This window comes from Aedes albopictus, chromosome 3 (genome assembly GCF_035046485.1).
Source record: "Aedes albopictus strain Foshan chromosome 3, AalbF5, whole genome shotgun sequence".
Taxonomy (NCBI): Eukaryota; Metazoa; Arthropoda; class Insecta; order Diptera; family Culicidae; genus Aedes; species Aedes albopictus.
The window spans coordinates 140,329,197-140,353,066 of record NC_085138.1 but is presented as its reverse complement, the minus strand read 5'-3'; the positions used below and the strand labels follow the sequence as shown (position 1 = coordinate 140,353,066).

General features: G+C 37.0%; 1 protein-coding gene across 2 annotated transcripts in view; it reads left to right on the top strand.

The window, feature by feature from the left end:
* The window catches only part of LOC109432419 (WSCD family member AAEL009094), a 130,093-nt gene extending 106,223 nt beyond the window's left edge, over positions 1–23,870 (top strand). For both annotated transcript variants that reach the window (XM_062861105.1, XM_062861103.1), the window contains 5 exons: positions 13,343–13,990; positions 14,058–14,137; positions 22,491–22,662; positions 22,737–22,906; positions 22,966–23,870. In XM_062861105.1, the coding sequence (XP_062717089.1) occupies positions 13,369–13,990; positions 14,058–14,137; positions 22,491–22,662; positions 22,737–22,906; positions 22,966–23,121 (1,200 nt within the window). In that variant the 5' untranslated portion in view covers positions 13,343–13,368 and the 3' untranslated portion in view covers positions 23,122–23,870. The remainder of the gene's footprint in view (positions 1–13,342; positions 13,991–14,057; positions 14,138–22,490; positions 22,663–22,736; positions 22,907–22,965) is intronic.

Sequence of the window (23,870 nt, the reverse complement as noted above, 5' to 3'; positions counted from 1 at the left end):
CAAGAAGAAGAAGAAGAAGATCTTTCCAATTGATGGCTGGATAAATAACAGAGCAAGTCAGAAGATGGTTTTATTTAGAAGGTTGTATCGGGGATACGATAAAACTATGATACAACCCGAGATCCTAAGCCAGCATGCATACGAAGTCCTGTAGATCATAATAAGATTGGGCCAACTAGCCAGAACGCGGGCTTTTGGTGGCACATAAGAGCTCGAAATGACTTTCTAGTCGGCTTCAATAGTTTTATTGTTAGGGTTTTTGAATCGCTAATAAACTTCGATAAAATCAAAATTGTTACTTGGGGCATTATTCAACTCATTTGGGTGGCAGAAAACCTGTCCACGTTTAATTTCGGACACCTAAAAACTGAAGAATCTCGAAGACGATGTTACACTCTTCAAATACAATACCACTTAATTACGAAGTCATAGAAAATTAGAAAAGAGGGAGAGCTACATACTCAGAACCAATATTGTGCATAAGAATATTTAATAATGACGGTAACTATTGCAACGGCGACCACGAGGTGTTTATAAGGATGAGCAAAGGGAGGCGGCTGGTTTCGAAAGCATTGCAGAGTTTCAGAGGATTTTCGGCGGCCAGAGGTGTTTATAGGGGAGAGGAGGGAGGTTACAGGGCCGCTTCAGGGGATCCCAAGAGGTTTCAGGGGGTACCAGGAGATCTCTGGGGCGTGAGGTCTCACGGGTGTTCAAGAGGGTCTCCAGGTCGTGCCAGGGGCGTTTCAGGGGGTCTCAGGAGCGTTTCACGGAGTTTCTGATGGACCAAAAGATCTCAGAGGATATTCAAAGGGGTCCGAGGGGGTTTCAGGGACTACCATGAGATCTCAGGAATGTATCAAGGGGGTCCCAGGCGGTTTCACGAGGTACCTTGGGGTCTCGGAGATGTTCAAAGAGAGTCTGAGGTTCGTCTCAGTGTTTCAGAGAGTTTTAGGGGGTACCAGAAGATCTCAGGGGCGCTTCAAGGGGGTCCCGGGGGGTTTCAGGGAATACCATAAGGTCTCGGAAGCGTTCAAGGGGGTCTCAGGTACGCTTCAGGGGGTCTCAGGGGGGTTTCAGGGGTCTCAGGGGGGCTTTGGGACAGAAGGTCGAAGGACAAAAGGTCAAAGGACAAAAACGTCGAATGGACAAAAGGTCGAAGGGACAAAAGGTCGAATGGACAAAAGGTCGAATGGGATTAAAGGTCGAATGGGACAAAAGGTCGAATAAGACAAAAGGTCGAATGGGACAAAAAGTCGAATGAACAAAAATTTTAGTAGATCAATTTACCAGCTGGTATGTCTCGCTTGTAAGACATAATTTTTTTAGAAGTCTTTGTTGCCGCTCATAGAGAGAAACATTGTAATCCCGGGCAGAAAAGAATTACAAAACAATTGCAAGTTTCACCATTCAAAAAGAATTACTGAATGGTAAAATTTGTCATTGATTTGTTTGAAATAAGTGACAAAAGGGCAAAAATAATAACTGACATTGTTCGATAATATAACTAAAGAATGTCAAATTTTGACATTACAATGGCAAACCAAGAACAAAAAAATTAAGATTGAGAATTGCAAAATATACCATTATTGAGTTATTGAAAATAGAACAATATCAAAATTAGTTATTCCCTAGTCATCCAAAAGAAGGGTATATTAAGTTGTTTATTCCAATAACCAAATGAAAACATAAGTTTTTTGTATGGAAAGTAATTGCAAACAAATATCAAAATTTACCATTAGAATAACCAAAATTCAAATTTAGTCATTATGTTGTTCTTGATAAGGGCCCATATAGCCGAGGCGGTAAACGCACGGGTATTCAGCATGACCATGCTGAGGGTGACGGGTTCGATTCCCGGTCGGTCCAGGATCTTTTCGTAAAGGAAATTTCCTTGACTTCCTTGGGCATAGAGTATCTTCGTGCCTGCCACACGATATACACATGCAAAATGGTCATTGGCAGAGGAAGCTCTCAGTTAATAACTGTGGAAGTGCTCATAGAACACTAAGCTGAGAAGCAGGCTTTGTCCCAGTGAGGACGTTACGCCAAGAAGAGGAGAGGAGGAGTTGTTCTTGATAAGTGCCAAAACTGCGAGTTCATCAAACTCGCAAAAGGTCAACAATATCTCACCAATTGCAAAATTTGTTATGATAGCAAAATAAAACATTTAGTAGTCCCCTCCCCCTGGATATTCGATCTTGACGCGATGGGAGGGCTTAACCCATTAGCACTTTAGCGCCAGTTCATTCACCACCGCTTGGACTTTGAGCTAGATATATCTAGTTTCGAGTTGAGCGCAAGTGAAGGAATCGCCGTAAGTGCTAATGGGAACCAAAGGAGTATCCGTTGTGCATTTATCACAAGTCAAAAACAAATTATAATTCAGCTTGCATAGACCTAATCTTTGCATTCTTTGAATTTTCTCAAATTTAACAATAATTGTTAAATTTAACGTAACGCAAGAGTGGGTAGGGGAGGTCTCTGCGTTACACTCATCATTCATTACTTGAATTCGTTAGTACAAAGGACAGGGGACGCTAGGATAAGTTGACTTACAGCCTTACAGATTAGTTTCATTACAATTAGAAAATTACGGACTGATTAGATAAAGATAAAACTGTTGATTTTAGGAGTTTATATATGTATTTCTTATTTTTATAGGTTTTGCAGAGATGAATATATAAAAGTTGAAAAATAATCATTATCATTTTTATTTTTGACAAAAATCAGTTGACTGAACTTTTTTGTTTTATGTCTTAGACGGTATTATTTCACTGACCAAAAAAAGCAGGAATTTAGTTACATGTTTCTTTCGGACTTAGGACGGTTGACAATGTAAAGGGTTACGGTGGATATAATATTTAGACTGAGATGATCACAGATATGCAGAAGACGACTAGCGAAATTAGGAACACAATTTGATACATTATAGACTATATTTTGACATATAGGGTTTGACTAATTTCTTTACATCGAATGGAAGCTCAAAAAGTGTTATCTAACAATAATATGAGAGTTATTTCGAGATGATGCTGGTGCTATCAATTACTAACATCGGTTATTGACACTATTGGTAATCAGCTTGAAATAGTTTTCAGAATGTATTACAAAATAACTGAGGATATTATCTGATTATTGTTTGGGGAAGCTGTCAGAAAAACTAGTTGCCCATATCGGCTAAAAACGCTAGCTCTGGTAGCTGTCTTTGAATAATTTTCAGAAATATCAAATCTTTAAAAACTACCTACGGACACATTTTTTTGCTCTTTGTATATTTCTTAAAAAATAATACACTGAAGGCGTTAACATAGACAGTTTTTTTTCTCTCTGAATGTTGTCCAGTGACCTCGGAGATTTTCGATTCTTGAAATATTGTTCAATTATCAAATCATCTGTGGAGCTTCCATTCGATCAAAATATTAGTGCGATGGGAAAAGTTAAAAACAGTATTTTTAAAAACTACTACGACTCAATGCTAATTACTACACACTTTGCTCAAGTTGACGACATCGTCTAGTCCATCGTGAGTATTGGTCCTAGTAGGGGGAAAGTTGGGAAAGGGTCCAGGCTTTGCTATTAGCTGTCCTGCAGCTCCACCTGGTCACTCCTCAAAAAAAAAAAATTCAGTTGTTATAAAAAAAAAAAAAAATAGCAAAATAAAACATTCAGTTGTTATTCTTCCAAATTTTAAAATGACAAGCGAATGGCATATTATGATATAATATCATATTTTGCTATTCACATGTTGTTTTAAGCTCTTCATGAAGAACTCATGAATGACAAAATAAGTTATGACAATAAAATTTGTTATTCTTTTGTTTTTGGTTTGCCATTCACCTCTACCCGGGATGCTATTATAGAAATCATATGCATTCCAGCCACTGACATTTTTAGAGGATTTTTTTTTTGTCATAGATATCTCAGGGAAGCTCCAGGGGGCGTAGGAACGCTTCAAATGGTCTCAGGAGTTCCAGAGAACTTCTAGAGGGTCTCAGGGGCGTTTCAAAGTGGCTTCAGGAGGGTACCAAGTGATTTCAGTGGGCAATTCAAGGGGGTCCCAGGAGGTTTCAGACGGTACCATGAGGTCTCACAGGCGTTCAAGGGGGTCTCAAATTCGTCTCAGGGGCATTTCTGGGGGTCTAAGCGGCGTTTCAGGGAGTTTCAAGGGGATACCAGGAGATCTCAGGGGCATTTCAAGGGGGACGCAAGGGATTTCAGCGGGATATCAGGAGATCTCATGGAAGTTTCAAAGGGTTCCAGGTTTCAAAGGGTCCCAGGGGCGTTCCAGATGTATTCCAATAGATTTAATGAGCGTTTCTTTAAAAGATATCGAAAGTTATTCCAGAGAGTTTCATAAGCGTGACATAGGATTTCATGGACGTTCCATGGGGTTTCAGTGAGGTTTCAGGGGGTTTTAAAGGAACCCCGGGATGGTGTTTCAAGGAAGTTCCAGAGTGTTTCTTAGGCGTGATTGGGGTGTTCCAGGCTTCATGTGCGTTTCAGAGGCTTCATGTGCGTTTAAGGCGGTTTTAGGGGTGTTCCATGGGGTTTCACGAGGTTTTAGAGGCGTTCCATGGGTTTCACGAGGTTGAGTAGCTTAAGGGCGATTTCAGGGGTGTTTCAGGGTGTTCCGGTTGCTGAGAGTTCCAGAGGGCATCAGCGGATTTTAGGGACGTTCCATGAGGTTTCAAGGATGTCGCAGGGTGGTCCAGTGAGTTTCAATGTGTTCCAGGGGGTTCCAGGGGCCTTACATGATGTTTCAGGGAGTCCCAAAGGTATTCCAAAGGATCCCACACTAGGTTCCAGAGATGTTCCATAGAGCTTCAGGAGGCTCTCCAGGAAGTGAGATTCAGGAGCGTTTCCGGAGTTTTTAAAGACAAGGTATTTGGAGTACATAGCTCATATTTTCTATAGCACCGTTAACGCATTTGGCAGAAAATGCATCCCGATGGGCCCATATAGCCGAGGCGGTAAACGCACGGGTATTCAGCATGACCATGCTGAGGGTGACGGGTTCGATTCCCGGTCGGTCCAGGATCTTTTCGTAAAGGAAATTTCCTTGACTTCCTTGGGCATAGAGTATCTTCGTGCCTGCCACACGATATACGCATGCAAAATGGTCATTGGCAGAGGAAGCTCTCAGTTAATAACTGTGGAAGTGCTCATAAAACACTAAGCTGAGAAGCAGGCTTTGTCCCAATGAGGACGTTACGCCAAGAAGAGAAGAGAGAGAGCATCCCGATGTTGACAATGACTGAACCATGATGATGTATTTTGAGCCATATCCGTTGCACGGTTTTTTAAAACGGTGCTCTAGAAAATATGAGATATGTATCCTAAAAACCTTGTCTTTAAAAAGTTTTAGGGGCGTTTCAAAGAGCTTTCCATGGGAATTTAGGGGATTGCAGGGGTGTTCCAGCAGTTTCAGGGGGTTTTAGGGGAGCGTTTCAGTAGTTTTCAAGGGGCTTCCAGAGAGTTTCAGGGGTATTACAGAGGGTTTTAGGCTGTTACGTGAATACTCACTTGCAAGAGTTATACTCAGTTGCATGCTATCAAAAAACGTTGTATGAAGGACATTCAAGTTGTTAAAATGTTGCCGAATAAAGTGGGAGTAGCACACGCATACCAAAGTCGTGGGAGATGTGAGTATGAATTACACTCATGCTGTGGTGAGTCGTCTGCAATCTCTTTCGCCACTTTGCTATACGTGTGCGATCTTAATTATATTTGGCAAACTTTTAGATCAAATAAGTAAAACAAATAAACACCGTTTTTATAGCACATTTCTAAACTGCGATAGAAGCAAGTGTGTGTGACAGAGAAACATACGTAACACCCCGAAACCGACCAATGCTAATCATGTTGTGTTTGGCCAATCAACCTACTACCAAATATTTGAAACAACCATTAAAATGGTGATCGATAGAAAGAGAGTAGAGTATGACGTATGTTTCTCTGTGTGGGTATTGCCAACACTGCAAAATGGTCCACGAAATAGATTTACGAGGAAAGATGCATTTAACGCCTTCAAATGATTTTCTAGATTAATATGGTCTTCTACAAAGTTGTTCCTAAAAATAAGGCCCTCTTTTCAATATACATGAAAATTAGAGTTGTTCGCAACCATTGTGAAGAGTTAGCATTTCTAAATAAATCATAGATTTCGACACATTAAATAGACGTAATTATCTGCCTCTTTCCATGCACTAATAGCTTATCAAGTTTAATCAATGAATCATCACAGTAGACTGTCGCCCTGTATAAACGAACCAAAAGAGAATACGCAACCTAACAACTGATAAGGTTAGGACCCTACTGCACCACGCAGTCGTAGGCTGATCACGTGATTCAGAAAGAAAGCATGATAAGGTGTCGATATGTCATTCCTTTAGGTTTAGAATTAGTATATAAGCACTACTTGAACCAACGAAATACATGATCTTTTGTCAGTCGAAATAGTGCGTTTCACTGTGAAAGAACTCATCCTCGGGAAGTGACTCCTCTACCAAGGTGGATTTCAATCCTCTAAGAAAGCCAGGACTTCTAATGCAAGTAATTAGCTCTTAGGTTTTGAATTTTCATCTCAGAAGTTTCACTTCACCTCTTCGACAATATTTTATCTGAGCCACTTCAGTAACCTTACGCTCTCAAACCATTAGAGCAATCGGCCTGAAGTTTGGCAAGGATACAATATTTCGAAAGGTTCGAGATTCTTCCGCCAAACTGCAAACGTAGCAGTGTGTCCGTCTCAATCAGCCGATTGAGACGATTTCATCGGCCATCCATCAAGGCCACTCATCGAGGCCACCTTCAGCCGAAGGTTCCGCCAGTTTCCACCAATGGTCAAGTAACGACCAAGAGTGGTCCATATTTTCAAAGAAATTGGGAATCATTTTTTTTTTATTTGCGAGAATAACTATATATATTCTTCGGGATAGTTGGAAATCTATTAATTTTGAGCAAGTTTGCTGAAGACACTTTTTATGTAGCTTTAAAATTGTCCGATCTAGAGGTATTTTTCTGAATAAGCTTAGGGTGGCTCAAGAAAAACTGGTTTTCTGGCGTTAACTTTTTCAGTTTCGATTTTTCATCAAAGTTTCCCAAGAAACACTTGTAGAGCATTTGAAGACGCGTCGTTTTGTGCGCTGAGATGGTCGTTATCTCTTTTGGTTCAAAAGTTACAGGCATTTTTCTTAAAAAATCATAGTTTTTTAAAACGATGTTATGACGGGTTGGGGCAAACTTTAAAAATATCTTTTGCCCGCATTCAAAAGAAGAAATGTTGTTATAAAACATCAAAAAATAAGAGGGTGTTATTTTTGTAACTCAAATGAAAAATACTTGAAAAATGCCTATTTTTTTCTACAAAATCATTAATGTCTTTTGAACGGAATGACGTAGCAAACAAAAAAGATAAAGCGTTTAAACTGTTTTGACCAAATTTGGAACATTTTCCCATAGTTTTTATAGGGTGACGCTAGAACAAATCGCTTTATTGCTTTATCTTTTTTGTTTCAAATTTCTCGTCAAAGTCGCCTAAGAACCACTTTTAGAGCTTCCAAAAACGCGCATTTTCGTGAGCTGAGAATGTTGCTACGTCATTCCGTTCAAAAGATAATGATGATTTTCTAGGAAAAAACAGGCACTTTTCAAGTATTTTTCACATGAGTTACAAAAATAACACCCCTCTAATTTTTTGATATGTTTTATAACAACATTTTTTCTTTTGATTACGGGCAAAAGATATCTTTTATGTTTGCCCCAACCCATCATAAGACCTTTTTAAAAAACTATGATTTTTTTTAGGATAAACGCCTGTAACTTTTGAACCAAAGGAGATAACGACCATCTCAGTACACGAAACGACGTGTCTTCAGGAAACTTGCTCAAAATTGATAGATCTACAACTTTTCCGAAGAATGCATACAGTTATTCTTGCAAATAAAAAAGTTTGATTACCAATTTCTTCGAAAATATGGACCACCCTAATTTTCATGCACATTTTAAAGAGGGCCTTATTTGCCGAAAAGAAGACCATATTTGCCTAAAAACTCATTTGAAGGTGTTAAATGCATCTTTCCTTGTAAATCTGGTTCGTGGACCACTGTGACTGGTTTCAGAGGGTCTCATGGGGGTTCCAGGGGTTTTCATGGGGTTTCAGGGGCGTTCCAGAAAGTTTCAGGGGTGTTCCAGGAGTCCCAATACTTACTACAGCGTAGAAGTACAGCGATGCGGTGGTATGCCGCATAGTTGTCCCATGTCAATAGGGAAACTTTTAACATATTTTTTATTGCTCAAATTATACTTTTCTCCAGAATACTCATGATAAAGGTTAAAAAATACTGCTTTTTATCGCGATTTCAAAATGGCAAAAACACATTTTTGAGAAACCCCCTTTCATAATACTCCTCCAAACCAATATTCCGATAATAAAAATAAAACACGGACACTTTTTTATTTGATTAGTGAGATATTCGCATTTTGAAGGAAGCACATCACTAGACAACAACGGACTAGCATGCAACATCCAGTGGCACTTTGCCTGACAGCTGCAGCGAGAGTCGAAGTTTATAAAATTATCGGAATTTTATAACCTTTGAAGATTCTTAAAACAGAGCCTAAAAGTTCGACCAAAAAGTTTTTTTTTAGAAAATACTATTTTTGTGAGGATTTTTCTATCGGAAATAAGATTTTTTAAAGTCGCTGTTGAGTGGGATGTAATGTGTACATAACGGCCAACAATATTGAATATTTTCCAGATTTTTCTCCAAACAAATTCTAGATTGTACGACATTTCCCCGAAAACCAGTTCCCCGAATGAAGTTTCCCCGAAAGTTTTTTCCCCGAATGTACCATTTCCCCGAAAAATGTTTCCCCGAATGTACCGTTTCCCCGAAAAGATTATTGCATATGCCATTTAACATTGACCCAATACTCAACTAGGTTCATCCGGTCCTTAGGACGAAGTACGCTTAGCCAAAGTACGTCAGACCGAAGTACGTTAAGCCGAATGGGATGCGAAGCTGAAGTTCATAGGGTAGAGTGGGTCAGCCTTTTTAATTGTCTTCATAAACGATGTTAAAATTTGTTTTCGAAGGCCTAGAAGATGTTTGAGTCCCTTGAGTGTTTTACATTCCTTGAATCTAGGGAATTCTATAGATACTGGGGCATACTTCCATGATTTTACAATAATCTTTTAAGCTCTTCCCTTTTCTCACATAGATTATTTCTTGATGTTGAAGTTATACTGTTACTGAAGAACTGATGATCAACCCAAGTAACATGTTGATAGGCAATTAGTCTTGTAGAGGATTTGAAAACCGCCATAAATCTTTCTATCTATGATTTTGGTTTTATTAGAACCTCTTCTAGTGTATTTGACTAAACAATGCTACTTGGGAAATGATCACTCTGCCAACATTCCATCTGAAAATTTCGCCTCTTTTTATAACACGCAGTTGTTTATAGTTGTGATATTGCATAGCTTATTGACGGTAGTAATTTATCAAACCACTGACTGTCCCATGACAGATTACCCTTCTTTGAGAAGTCGGCTATTCTTTTGAGTATTGGGTTATATATGATCAAACTGGGTTTTTCTCTGGCCTTCAACTCAATCGTAATGATGCTCGTCCGGTGTAATGATACTTTCGGCCTAATGATTGCAGCCTAACGTACTTCGGCCTGACATACTTCTGCCTAAAGATACAGCAGCGTCTTTATGGCTAGATTGATAACCTTTCGTTTAATAAAATTTTCCTTCTTTCAAACATAGGCTGTTCTTTCAAGTTGAACTGCTCAATCAATCATCAGTAATTTAACTGCTGCTATATTTATTATTATTTTTTTGTGACCGACTGTTCTAGTAGGTATCTATAGGCGTTATAGTAGAAATCTGCATCAAAGATTCTCCCTTCTTTCATCATATACTGTTCTTTCAAAATATTGCCGGCGGTCTTACTACTAGTATGTTCTGTAGAAATGTCAATTCCAAATACTACTTCGGTCATGATTGATCCATTAATTTACAAAAAAAATCTGAAGAGTGCTTAGCTTCAAATCTGTTTGTCAAACAAATTGAATCACATTGACTTTTGTTTTAAAGCCTGTTAATACACATAAAATTGTGCTCATACATTTCCTTCGCTAGCAAGAATACTTTAAGACTTAAAGTTGAAGTCATCTGGATCATGTGTTTCACAATGACAATGAACTTTAGTAGATTACTACCAAAATCACGATGACTCGTTTTAAAGGTATTATGCGTTTAAGGGCGGACGGGACGGTCGGGTAAATATCCGCCATTGCTCTGTTGCTACTAAGATGGCAATCTCAGATTCTACTTCATATTTTGCAACAAAAACCTATCATTGTGTTTGCTCACTTGCACTGCACATGCTGATTGTTTTTCATCATCTTCAGTGCAAGAGAACTCGAGATTACCATCTTCAAAATCGCGAGGCAAATTGTTAGAAAGAGAGGCAAGATAGGAAAAATAACACGGCGTCCCGTTTCACCTTAAAGGGCGTTTTCATCGATTGAAAATTCAAAAATAAATAGAAAGAACAGCCTATGAATGAAAGCAGGGAAAATTATGATGAGCGTGTTCTTAATTGAGTGCCATTTAATTTTCAATCAGTACAACAGAAAAGAACGACCCATATTAAAAAAATCATACCTCTTTGAAGCATCATGAAGAACATTATATCTCGAAGAATTCATGGTAAATTTCCTCACAATATCAATGAGATGTGAAAGTTTCCATGATATTGATATCTTTTTAAACACTACACATCGGCACACTTTGTACTCAGGCTAACTTTCCGCTACTTCGTTTTAATTACTAGTTCAGACAATGGAATTAATCAAGAATATGATTAGAAACCAGTACTAAAAATAGTATTATAAATATTTCGGGGAAACGGTACATTCGGGGAAACGGTACATTCGGGGAAACGGTACATTCGGGGAAACGGTTCGTTCGGGGAATCGTTTTTCGGGGAAATAACTTTCGGGGAAACTTCATTCGGGGAACTGGTTTTCGGGGAATTGTCGTACAATCCAAATTCTATTTGTCACAAGCTGAATTGAAACGCTGAAAAATCTTTAAAACTAGCTTTTTGTACAGATTGTTTCTTTGTTTGGTGTAATCATTAAACCATATTTTCAATAATTCTAAACATTTTCCAAATTTCTTCAGGATATTCTCAACTAAAATTGTGGAGATTTGTTAGAAGAACCTAAATGAATAGACAGAATATGCTGGAGGGAACATCCTGGACATTTTGAACTTTTTTCGGAAACAATCTTTACCATGGTAGAAAGAGAATAATGATTCTTGGTAATGTTTGGGAGTCTGAAATTTTAAAAACCTAGTTTCCTTAGCCATATTGGATCTTTGTTGTACACAGGTATTTATTTTGAATGTTTCTTACCGGATTCTTTGATACCCATCTGTCTTAACTTAAATCAAACTGAATTTTGAAAAATATGATACAATTCGTAAAATTTTCAATTCTCAATTCTCAAAAATAAAACTCCTTCAGTGTTTTATTAACATAATAATGAAATAATTGTTCTAAAATTTGCTAAAATCTCCCAAATGAAATCCCATGTTTCCTTTAGAAATGCCTCTCGAGGTTCAGAGATTCTTCAAGGATTCACAGAAGTACTTCCAGCATTTTTTTTTTTTCAGGTATTCCTCCCGCGATTCATTCAAGGATTCCTCCAGGCATTCTTTCAGGGATCTCTTAAGTTATTTCTCCAGATGGTTGGGCAGGGAATACTCCTGAGATTCTTTTAATAATTTCTGAAAAAAAAAATGTTTTTAGAAACTCTTCTTGGATCCCTTTATGGATTCTCTTCTCAGGATTCCTTCCAAGATTTCTCCTGGGATTCCTCCAGGAATTATTAATGAAATTCCGTTAGGAATTCTTCCCGGGATTCATCTATGGATTTTCGGGATTTTTTCCGAATTATTTTCAAGATTGCCTCGGTTTTCTGCTAGGATTCCTTTATAGATTTCTCCAATCATTCTTTCAATTATAAAATTAAAGTAGCAAAAAGCTGTTTCAATAGCGTAAATCTTGTAAAACGTCGGAAAGCTTGTAATGAATTCATAAATACAGGGGGTGGCCAAAATGTTTGGGATAGGCAACTTTTTTTCTCTCACACAAAAGTTCAAAACGCTGTAACTTTTCATAAAGTGCATCAAAAATTCTCAAATTTTGACTGTTTGTTCACCTACTATATGTGCATGATTGATACAATTTTGAGCTCGGTTGGTTAATCTTTCGCGAAGCTAGAATCGTTGTCGTAAAACACTATTTTTTAGACAACTTATATTTGAACTGTCATATCTCGGAAACCAGCGAACCGAATTTAATAAACTTCTGAACGTTTATCAACAATACATTGATGCTTCTCATGCCATTTAAACATAGGTACTTTTTGAACGTAGAAAAAAGTTATCATGGATTGACACTTTTTGCATCTTCTCGAAAAAATGTAGATTTTTTACATCAATGTCATTAAATTTTAGTGTTGATATTCAAAGATTTTCTGCTTCTGTTCTCAAGATATCTCTGATAAGATATATTAGAGCCTATTTGGATTGAAAGAATAACACATTTAGTAATTTTGGTATGATATTGTAAAATTGACTTTTTTTCCTCTATATGGGTGAAAATGTCAAACCGGTATTCATCGTGAGAGAATATAACATTTTATACCGTCACATTACGAATCAATATATTGTTGATAAACGTTAAAAATTGTATTCAATTCTGTTCCCTGGTTTCCGAAATATGACAGTTCAAAAATAAGTTGCCTAAAAATAGTGTTTTACCAGAACAGTTCTAACTTCGCGAAAGATTAACCAATCAAGTTCAAATTTGTACCAATTACGCACATCAAATCAACGTCAAAATTTTCGATGCACTCTATGAAAAGTTGCAGCATGTTGAACATTTTTGTGAGAGAAAAAAAAGTTGCCTATCTCAAACATTTCGGCCATCCCCTATAAGTGTGTCAAAAATAAAGTGAGATTCTCCATACTTTCTATCAAATCTAAGTAATTACATACCTACAATTCCGATTGCACTATCACATGCTATTACTGTAAAATCGATTTGATGAAATTTTCCCGTGTCGCGAAGGCATCTGGTCGAGAAACGCCATTACATTTGAACTCAATCGAGCGCCATAAAAAATCGAAGATAGAGCGCACTTTTAATATTTTATGTAAGCCACTTCGGAGAAATGGAAATATCAGTTTGCGGGGGCGAATCATCTGTCGGATCAAAAATTAAATTTTCAATTTTCTCTCCCCTTTCGATTACAGCCCCAGCGCCTGTAAAATGCCCTGCCATGGCACTGCGCGGTTGGCGACTCTTTGGGTTGGCCGGTACCATCCTGGTGTACATCGGCGGTATTCTGTTTCTGTCTTTCGTCAGTCTACAGAGTCCGCAGCAGAAGCGTAACCATGCCCGGGGCTACGGCGAGTTCGAAACCCTGCGAAACCGGGACCTGGGGCTGCTGGGGAAGAAACCACCCCTGCAATGGTGCACCGAGCTGCGCTACATGGACAGTCCCCCACCGTCACCGAAGGCCTACAAGCTGCTGCAAACCTTCCCCGGTCATTTCGTGAAAAAGTTCCAACAGATCCCCGGTTTTCGGAAGGATGAAGCACTCCGGGACGCCGGAAAACAGCAGCAGCAATCGCAACCATCGCAACAACGACACAACGATGTCGTCAGCAGACGCGGACCGAAACGGTCCGCCACGGCCTCGGCGGCCGACTTCCATTCGTCTTCGCAATGGCCTAATAGTAACAGCAACAAATTTGATACCAATAAGATAGCAACTAGTGATAGGATAGTAAACGAAGGGCACCAGAAGTCTTCCAGCAAAGGTCGGGAACTGACGGCGCTGGTGTCATTTCCCGGGAGCGGAAACACGTGGCTGCGGTACCTGCTGCAGCAGTCCACGGGTGAGGTTTATTGGGTTGAATAATGTAAGGGATTCTTTTTTGATTAATACTGATCCATTCGTTGTAGGTATCCTGACTGGAAGCGTGTACAAAGATTATGGCCTGCTCAAAAGTGGGTTTCCAGCGGAAAATGTGGCCAATTCTTCGGTAAGTTTGAGAGTTCATTTGCAAATTTACACCACTATTAGCAATAGGATGTGGTTCAAGGTCAAGCATGTTTGACAAAAATCAACTGACAATTTTATTTGATAGACCTGCGTCTTAACCAAGGTTACAACTCATTCCACATTGTTTACGATGCCCAGGACCATAATTCAACTAAACCCATTGACATTAAGTACACTCAAACCTGCATTGCATAAATTATAGCAATTATTTGCTTGATTTTGGGGATATTGAGGTTTCATAGAAATTGGGAAAAAGTCAGTGACTAGGGGCCATATAGTTAATGCGGAAAATGCGCGGGTTCGATTCCCGGTAGGTCCTGAAGCATTTCTATATACAGTGCACAGTGGGAAAAATCGACCCAAAAAACGGGTCTTTTAACGCCGCTGGTTTCGGTAAGTGAAGTTGACCATTTCTGACGTAAAAAATTACGAGAAATCGATTGGTGCTTAATTCATTCACCGCACGGCACGGGAAGTGGTCCATTTTGCCCATTTTTCATACAAGAAGAGAATCAAAATGTACTTTCAAACAACAAGCACGGCCGTACATCGATGAAAATAGCTGTAGGTGTAATTAGTGATTCATAGCTATCATAAAAATACATGAAAGATCCTTTCAAATGCTTATTTTGCCCCATATGCCCCAACAACTGCTGCAAATTCACACTTTCATCTAATTATGATTGGATTTTTAATGTTACTGATTTGCAGTTGATTTTTTTTTTGGCATAAACAAAAAGTGCTAAATCTATTACCACCAGAATCATCTTCGGGAGTTGTCCAATTTGCCCTATTTTCATTGAAAAATGAGATTTAACATGTATATAGAAACAGATACTGCTAAGGAACGTTATCATTATTTTTGAGTGCAATTGACAGAAAACAGTAATCATGCGCGTATATGAAAGATCTTTTCCCTATTTTACCCTACATGCCCCAAAACCTACTGAATAATAACATATTTTGTATGGTTTTGCAATGTAACTGGTTGCAAAACATGAATGAGATCTTTTTTGATATATGCGAAAGCGGTGTATCGACTAATACTAGAATCATTCTCGGAATGTTACAAACAGCTGTCCATTTTACCCCAATTTTCCCTGCTTTTTATATAATGAATTATAAACTAATAAAAAAAATATATTATTGAATTAATTTCCCTTATTTTCATTGGTGCTCAAATCGATGTTATCGAAAATACAGTCATATATCCCTTTCGTGACGGACCATAAAAGAATGATTATCTCAAATTTTCTCTTATAAACTAAACGTCCTCTAGAATAAAACTTTCTTTACTTCGGCTACTTTATCCACATATGTACTTTTTGGGGTCAAATTAGGACCAGCACAATTGTGCTGGTCCGTCTTCAAGCCGGTCGATGTTCTCTAAGTAAATGTTAAAAATTGCATTCTTTTAGGCGTTTTATGGTACAGAAGATTTATTGTAATTATTAAATCACTGCAAAGTGTTAGTTTGAAGAAATTTAGACGTAGAATTTCAAATATGAGAACACATGATCAGCTTGACAGGGTATTCAAATCATAGAAGTGAATAAGAAGAAGATGGTAAGAACAGCAAATCCCTGTTCCAATCTAATTCATGATTTCGATAATATGGAGTAATATTATTCACCCAAGTATTCAAAGTTCTTTAAAAACTCGTACTCGTACCGTTTTCCTTGAAATGAAATTACATATACGTCTAAGTTTTTACAAACTATCACTTTGTAGTGATTTAATAATTAAGATAAATCTTCTATACCATAAAACGCCTAAGAATAGGCAATTTCCGATGGAACTTGGACCGCCTTGGGGACGGAACAACACAATTGTGCTGGTCCCACTTTGACCACCCAGAAATCTTGTACTTTTCAACAAAGCACCACTTTTTCTTCGTTGTTTTGTAGAACTACTCGTTTTCTATCGATTGTTATCTCTGCATACCTGGATTAAACAAATATTTATAAAAATACGACAGATAAAACTTTTTCAACTTCTAGGGTGATTGTTTACTTTTTGTTTAACTTATTGTGGCCTTTTACATAAACAATTCCAACCGAAGCTGAGGCTCAGAAATACAAGTTAGAGTAATAACTCGATCATAAAAAATATTTACATCACATATTTTGAGGAAAAAACAATTGAAAAAATGTGTAAAACCAATGCCGAAAAACAGCACGATTGTGCTGGTTCGTCCCGAAAGGGATATATGACATTTTCTGTAATTTCAGCTTTCTATGGGGAATAAAGGGTATAATAAGAATTTTATAAAATGTGTCAAATATGAACAAAACTGATTAAATAGGCCGTCTTAAAGTACCAATATTTGTATATTAAAGATACTACATTTAATCAGTTTTGAGTATATTTGACACATATTAAGATTAAGATTAATGCTTACTATGCCCTCAATTCCCCACCAAAACCAAGAATTAGAAAAAAGTAATATATTTTAACTGCCCTTTTGATTACATTGGTTTTAGTACCAGAAGTCGATTAATTCGGACATAAGCAAACACGAGAAATCAATTTATACATGAGACGACAAAAAAGCAGGGCAAATTGGGGTAAAATGGACAGCTGTTTGTACCCTCCCGTGAATGATTCTAAAACTAATCGATGAACCGTATTTGTATGTATCAAAAATGACTTCATGTTGCAACAATGATGTAGGATGATGTTACAAAACAATTCATAAAACGTTATCATCCAGCAGTTTTTGGGGCATTTAGGGTAAAATGGGGAAAAGATCTTTTATATACGAGTATGATTACTGTTAGCTGCCAATTGCACAAAAAAAAACTAATTTCAACGTTCCTTATCAGTTTCTGTTTCTTATAAATACGTTTTAAATCTCCTTTTTCTGTGTAAATTAAGCAAAATAGGGTAAATTGGGCAACTCCCGTAGATGGTTCTGGTGATAATAGATTTAGCGTTTTTTCGTTTATCCTAAAAAAATCAACTTCAAATCAATAACATTAAAAATCCATACATAATTAGGTAAAAGTGTGAATTTCCTACAGTTGTTGGGGCATATGGGGCAAAATAAGCATTTGAAAGGATCTTTCATGTACTTTTATGATTGCTTTGAATCACTTATTACACCTGCAGCTATTTTCAACGATCCACAGTCGTGTTTGTTGTTTGAAAGTACATTTAGATTCTCTTCTTGTATGAATAATGAGCAAAATGGGGCAAAATGGACCACTTCCCATACCGTGCGGTGAATGAATTCAGCACCAATCGATTCCTCGTATTTTTTTACGTCAGAAATGGTCAACTTCACTAACCGAAACCAGCGGCGTTAAAAGATCCGTTTTTTGGGTCGATTTTCCCACTGTGCAGTGTATCAAACAATTGTCCGTACAGCAATTTTTTGGTCAAAATAATTTTTAATTCAAATGATCATAACTTTTTTATACATCAATCAAATATGCTGAAATTTTGATCAATCATGAACCATATATTAAAGCTCCATTGGTAAAATTTTGAGCGAGATCGAATATGTTTTCTGAATGTTATAGAGTTTTTAGTAAAACTTACAAGATTTTTGAACACATTTTTATAACATTATATCTCAGTATGTACTTGATGAAACTTTTTCATTTTTTTTCTGATACAGCTTATACCTAAGGCTTTCATATGCAGCTTTGTTTGAGTTTTTATATCCACTACAAAAAATATGAAAAATCTGTATATGTTCAGATTGTTATTTGGAAATTTATCATATTTTGATCAATAAAAGTGCCAAGTGTTTTCAACGTTTTAAAACTCTCTCAATGTAATATTTTTATACACACGCTAACGCCGCTCAGCACAAAAGTGCATAATTTCCAGACTACACCAAAAATGTGTAACCCTTGCACATTCACAAAATCAGCTCCTGTGTCCGCAAAATCGTTAAATTCGTAAAAATTTTTGTACAGCAATCTAGCTAGGTTTACTAGTGACCTTGGAAAACAAAAAAAATATCAACTTTTCGCATCTAGATGAGTGTACGAGCTGTTTTTGAAAATGTGTAACTGTAACACATTTATGTGTGGTCTGGAAATTATGCACTTATGAGTAGGGCTTACACATTTTAGTGCTGAGCGGTTTTACTGTGCAGGACCTACTGAACTACATATGAAGAGTAGGTCCTATGTATTTTTCGTTCAGTTACTGCACTTTTATTGGTGGAAAACGTTTGGCAGATTATATGTGCAAAATATGGTAAATTTTTAAACTCGTCAGCCACATAAGCACATTTTTCTATTTTTTTTTTTGTAGTGAATATAAAACCTCTATAGTAGCTGCATATGAAAGCCTTAGGTAATTTCAAGTTTTACTATAAGTTCTATAATTTTCAGAAAACTCCTTCGATCTCGCTCAAAATTTTACCAATGCAGCTTCAATATATGATTCATGATTTCTCAAAATTTCAGCGTTTTTGATTGACATATAAAAAAGTTATGACCATTTGAATGAAAAATTTTTTTGACCAGACCAATGGTGTAGCAGGCAGGGCTCATGGATATATGAACAAAAAAATGAGAAAAATTCAGAGTCGCCTATTTTCCCGGAAAACTCAGGTGGAAAATCTTTGTTATCCCCTGACTTACTTTGAAAAATCATAATTCAGAACGAAGCATCATATAAACAAAGTTGTTTTAGAAAATGTATTCTCAGAAATCCAAAAAAATATGAAATAGAAAAAATTTTCCACAAAATTTTCCACAGTTGAGAAAATTCGTAAAGAAAATCCGGAAAACAAAGCCCGAACTCGTAAAAAATATCAAAAAAAAATATTTTTGAGAAGGTTATTCCATAAGCTTTAATCGCTGAAATTTTTGGAATGCACTTTTTTCGTTTTTGAGTGATGACCAATTTTGTTGAAAAATGCTCAAATCATAACTCAAGAACGAAGCATCGTAGAAACAAAGTTTTTTTTTATGAAAGCAAATTTTCTCAGGGATAAAAAATATATGAAGAGGAAAAAGTTTTCCACAAAATTTCCACCGTTGCACAATGGGAAAAAATAGGTATAAAACGCGAATAAATTCAATATCTCTGCTCGGAGTGGATGGATTTGAATGAAATTTTGACACAAACTGCAAAAAAACTCTACAGTTTCAGATAAGGAGGGGGTTATTCGCCGCACGATGCTGGAAATCAGTGTATCGGACCCGTTTTACTCCACTCTCTCTCTCTTTTTCACCTTTTTGGAAAAATCCTGGAGTGCAAATTAAATGATTTATTTGATTCGTGTTTGTGTTAAAACTTCTGTAGTATCGAATGGAGCTGGTTTGGCTCACCGTACGGCCTTAAAAATTGAAATATCTTCAAATAACCCCGATATCCCCTATTTCTTTAAAATTTCACATGCATCTCCGCCCGGAGTGGAATGCAATCGACAAGAGAAGGAGCAATCTTATGTCAAATTTCCGATACTATGGAAGTTTCTACACAAATACGAGTTAAATAAGTCATTTATTTTGCACGCCAGTCGGGAATAGATGAGGATTTTCTGAAAAAGAGAGCGCGGGGTAAAACGAGCTCAAAACACTGATTTCCAGCATCGTGCGGCGAATGACACCCTCCTTTTCTGAAACTGTAGAGTTTTTTGCAGTTTGTGTCAAAATTTCATTCAAATCCATCCACTCCGAGCAGAGATATTGAATTTATTCGCGTTTTATACCTATTTTTTCCCACTGTGCGTTGAGGAAATTCATAAAGAAAAGCCGGAAAAAACTATGCCCGAACTCGCGGGAAATTTTCAAAAAAAAATATGTTTTATAAGCTTTGATGGCTAAAATTTTTGGAATGCATTTGTTTTTCGATCTTGAGTTATGGCCAATTATGTGAAAAATTACCATATAATATATCCGTACATGGTTATTATTCTTATTCACAAAATTGACCATAACTCAAGAAAAAAAACATTTCAGCGATCAAAGCTTATGAAATTACCTTCTCAAACATCCTCTCTCTCGTCTTCTTGGCGTAACGTCCTCACTGGGACAAAACCTGCTTCTCAGCTTAGTGTTCTATGAGCACTTCCACAGTTATTAACTGAGAGCTTCCTCTGCCAATGACCATTTTGCATGTGTATATCGTGTGGCAGGCACGAAGATACTCTATGCCCAAGGAAGTCAAGGAAATTTCCTTTACGAAAAGATCCTGGACCGACCGGGAATTGAACCCGTCACCCTCAGCACGGTCATGCTGAATACCCGTGCGTTTACCGCCTCGGCTATATGGGCACCTTCTCAAACATATTTTTTTGAAAATTTTCTGCGAGTTCGGGAATAGTTTTTCCGGCTTTTATTTTTGAATTTTCTCAACGGTGGAAAGTTTTGTGGAAATTTTTTTCCACTTCATATTTTTGTTTTGATTCCTGAGAAAATTTGCTTTCATTTTCATTAAAAAACTATGTTTCTACGATGCTTCGTTCCTGAGTTATAATTTTTCAAAGGAAAGGCTTATATGACACATTTGAACATTTTTAAACAAACTTGGCCATAACTCAAAAACGAAAAATAAACGTGCATTCCAGGAATTTCAGCGATTAAAGCTTATGAAATAACCTCCTCAAAAATAATTTATTGAAAATTTTCCACGAGTTAGGGCATTGTTTTTCCGGCTTTTCTTTACGAATTTTCTCAGCTGTGGAAAATTTTGTAGAAAATTTTTTACAGTTGATATTTTTTTGGATTTCTGAGAAAATTTGCTTTCATTTCCTAAAAAAAAATTTGTTTCTATGATGCTTCGTTCTTGACTTATGATTTTTCAAATAAGTAGTGTCAGGGGAAAACAAAGAATTTCCACATGAGTCTTCCCGGAAAATAGGCGACCCTGCATTTTTCTCATTTTTTTTTGTTCATGTATTCATGAGCCCAGCCTGTGGATTTTTTTTTATGGAAATCTGAGACCCATCAGCCCAATTTGTACGAAAATAAAAAAAAATTGCCCATTTCATCCTAAATTTACTGATTTTCCCCGACTGAAAAATTTTAACAAAAATATAACAAATCATGATATTCATAACTCATTGTGATATAATCATGTTCAACATTTTTGGTGTTTTCAAAATAGTATAACTCAATTATATCACATTATGTTCTATATGTTGTTTGATAACTCATTGTGTTATAATATAACTTAGTTTCGAGTCTTCGACATTTAGAAAATAATGCTACAAAAATGTATCAAATTTTGATAAAAACTAGTAATCTTAAGGCTAAAATTCATATCACACTATGTTAAAATTTTGATATGCATATAACAAAATAGGTCGTTATTTTGAGCAGAGCAGTGTTCTTTTTGTTACAATATTATTAGTTTTTTAAATCATCTTGCATCTTGTTCATAACATAACAAGTTATAGAAAGCTATTATTACATCATAACACAATATGATCTGAACTTAATATAATATTCTAGTAGGGATATGACCCGAAACCCAAAACATAAACACCAGTTTAGACGAAGCAAATGCTATGTTCGAAATTCGAACTTACTCTGAGTAAATTACAACTTTATTTATACGGATTTGAGTAAATGCTCAAACAGTTTATTTTGCTCAAGTAAGGTTAGCCTTGAGTAAATACTCATTTTTATTCATACATATCATTAAATGAATCTTCCTAATCTAGCCGCCCGAATGCTCACTTTCAGTGCCAAACAACAAACTCCCGGGATCTCATTCGCTTCCGTTTTTATGATCTTTTATTATTTTGTTTTCAGAAAATATTCCAATGATGCTTTTATATAAATTTGAAGATGAATCACATTTCTTTTAGAAATTCGAATTGTATCAATTTAGTATACTGAATTGGTTTTAAAAATTTGGTCAAAAGTGTACTCTCTTCTTCTTCTTCTTCTGGAACTTGGCCTGCCTCTCTCCAACTTAGTGTTCTTTGAGCACTTCCACAGTTATTAATTGGAGGGCTTTCTTTGCCTGCCTCTGCATGAATTAGTATATTGTGAGGCAAGCACAATAATACACTATGCCCAGGGAGTCGAGAAAATTTTCCCGACCGGAACGGGAATCGAACCCGCCGTCTCTGGATTGGCAATTCAAAGCCATAACCACTAGGCTAACTGGAGACCCCAAAAGTGACCTCAAAAGTGTACTATTGGGTTATATTAGGATTTTATGAAAATGGCAAATGGCATAGATGAGGATTTTTTCTATAAGTATTGCCGAATTCTCCAGGAATTATCTTGTTAATTTTTTCCCGATCTTTCTCTATGAACTGTGTCGGGAAATTTATCTTATAATAACACAGAAAATAGCCCTAGAAATCAAACTGAATCACTCAATTTTGTGTTCCAAATTCTGTCTTTTCGTAGGTCCTGGTAGTGAAAACGCACGAGTGGGGTCCACAGGCATGGGCCCCGTACGGCAAAGCCATTCTGCTCGTCCGAGATCCCGAAAAAGCCATACTAGCTGAGTTTAACCGCCAAAGTGGTGGCCACGTAGGATTTGCCTCGCCCGACCGATACCGACGAACTAAAGGACGGTGTAAGTAACTCGGTTTTGTAGGAATCGAAACATATAGTTCTGGTGGTAAAACATCTCTCGGTTCTCGGTTTCAGATTGGACGCAATTTGTTAAGAATAAGCTATGGGCCTGGGAACAGACCAATCTGTCCTGGGCGAAAAATTTCACCGGCGAAGTGAAACTAGTCTTCTACGATGATCTGGTGGAGAACGTCGAGGGAACACTGAGGAATATTCTCAAGTTTCTCAACTTTCCAATCAACGATGTACGGTGGATGCCTGTCAAACAATAGTTCTAAATTATTACACAAATGTTATATTCTAGGAGCTTCTAGCATGTGCATTAATGCGCAAGGAAGGGATCTACCGGAGGAAGAAACGGATATTGCAGTTTGATCCGTACAGTCCAGCAATGCATGCAGCGATTGATGAAAAACGCACCGAAGTGTATGCTGCATTGGGACGATTCCGGTCACACTGAACAACTCTAGTCAACTCGCACAATGTAGAACAGCCCTACACAAAACGCGATGAAAATAAGTACCAAATTCCATTCTAGTCATTCATTTCGGCCATTACTTAGTAGTTTGTTGAATAATTAGGAATAAAAATATCAAAAAGTCTACCAACCAATAAAAATAGGATTTTGCAGAGATGTTTTATCTGACGCTTCCATTTTCGTTTTCACCAATGCCATTTTTCTTAATTTTACTAAAGGTAGCCCACAAAAAATACTGATAAATGAAATCGAAGTACTCGCGTAGGAATGATGTAGCCATAAGTGAAAACGTTGCCATATTTACGTAAGCGTAGACAAGTATAAGACGTGTCAGCCCACGAGTTTGGTAATTTATACAAGAAACAAATGGAAGTCTAGTCAAAATTAAACCAAAATAAAAATACCAATAAATTGGAGTAATTGCCACAGATAACCATAGACAAAATACCAAAACCCATACAATACTAGTAGAAGCCATTAAAAGTAACAGTTTGTGAAAATTGCAAGACTTATGCAACACAGTATGTGAAACGAGTTACTCTCACACAAAAGTAGTAGGTGAGTAGGTATTTCAGCGACAAATATAAAAAACGCAAACACAGCAAGCAGACACACAAATTAAGTAAACTACCAGTACCATCAGTTTATGAAATGTTTACATAACCGTCAGTTAGGCAGATATTTGAGTATTACACAAACGGAAATACAAAGGCAATAAATCATGTACATAA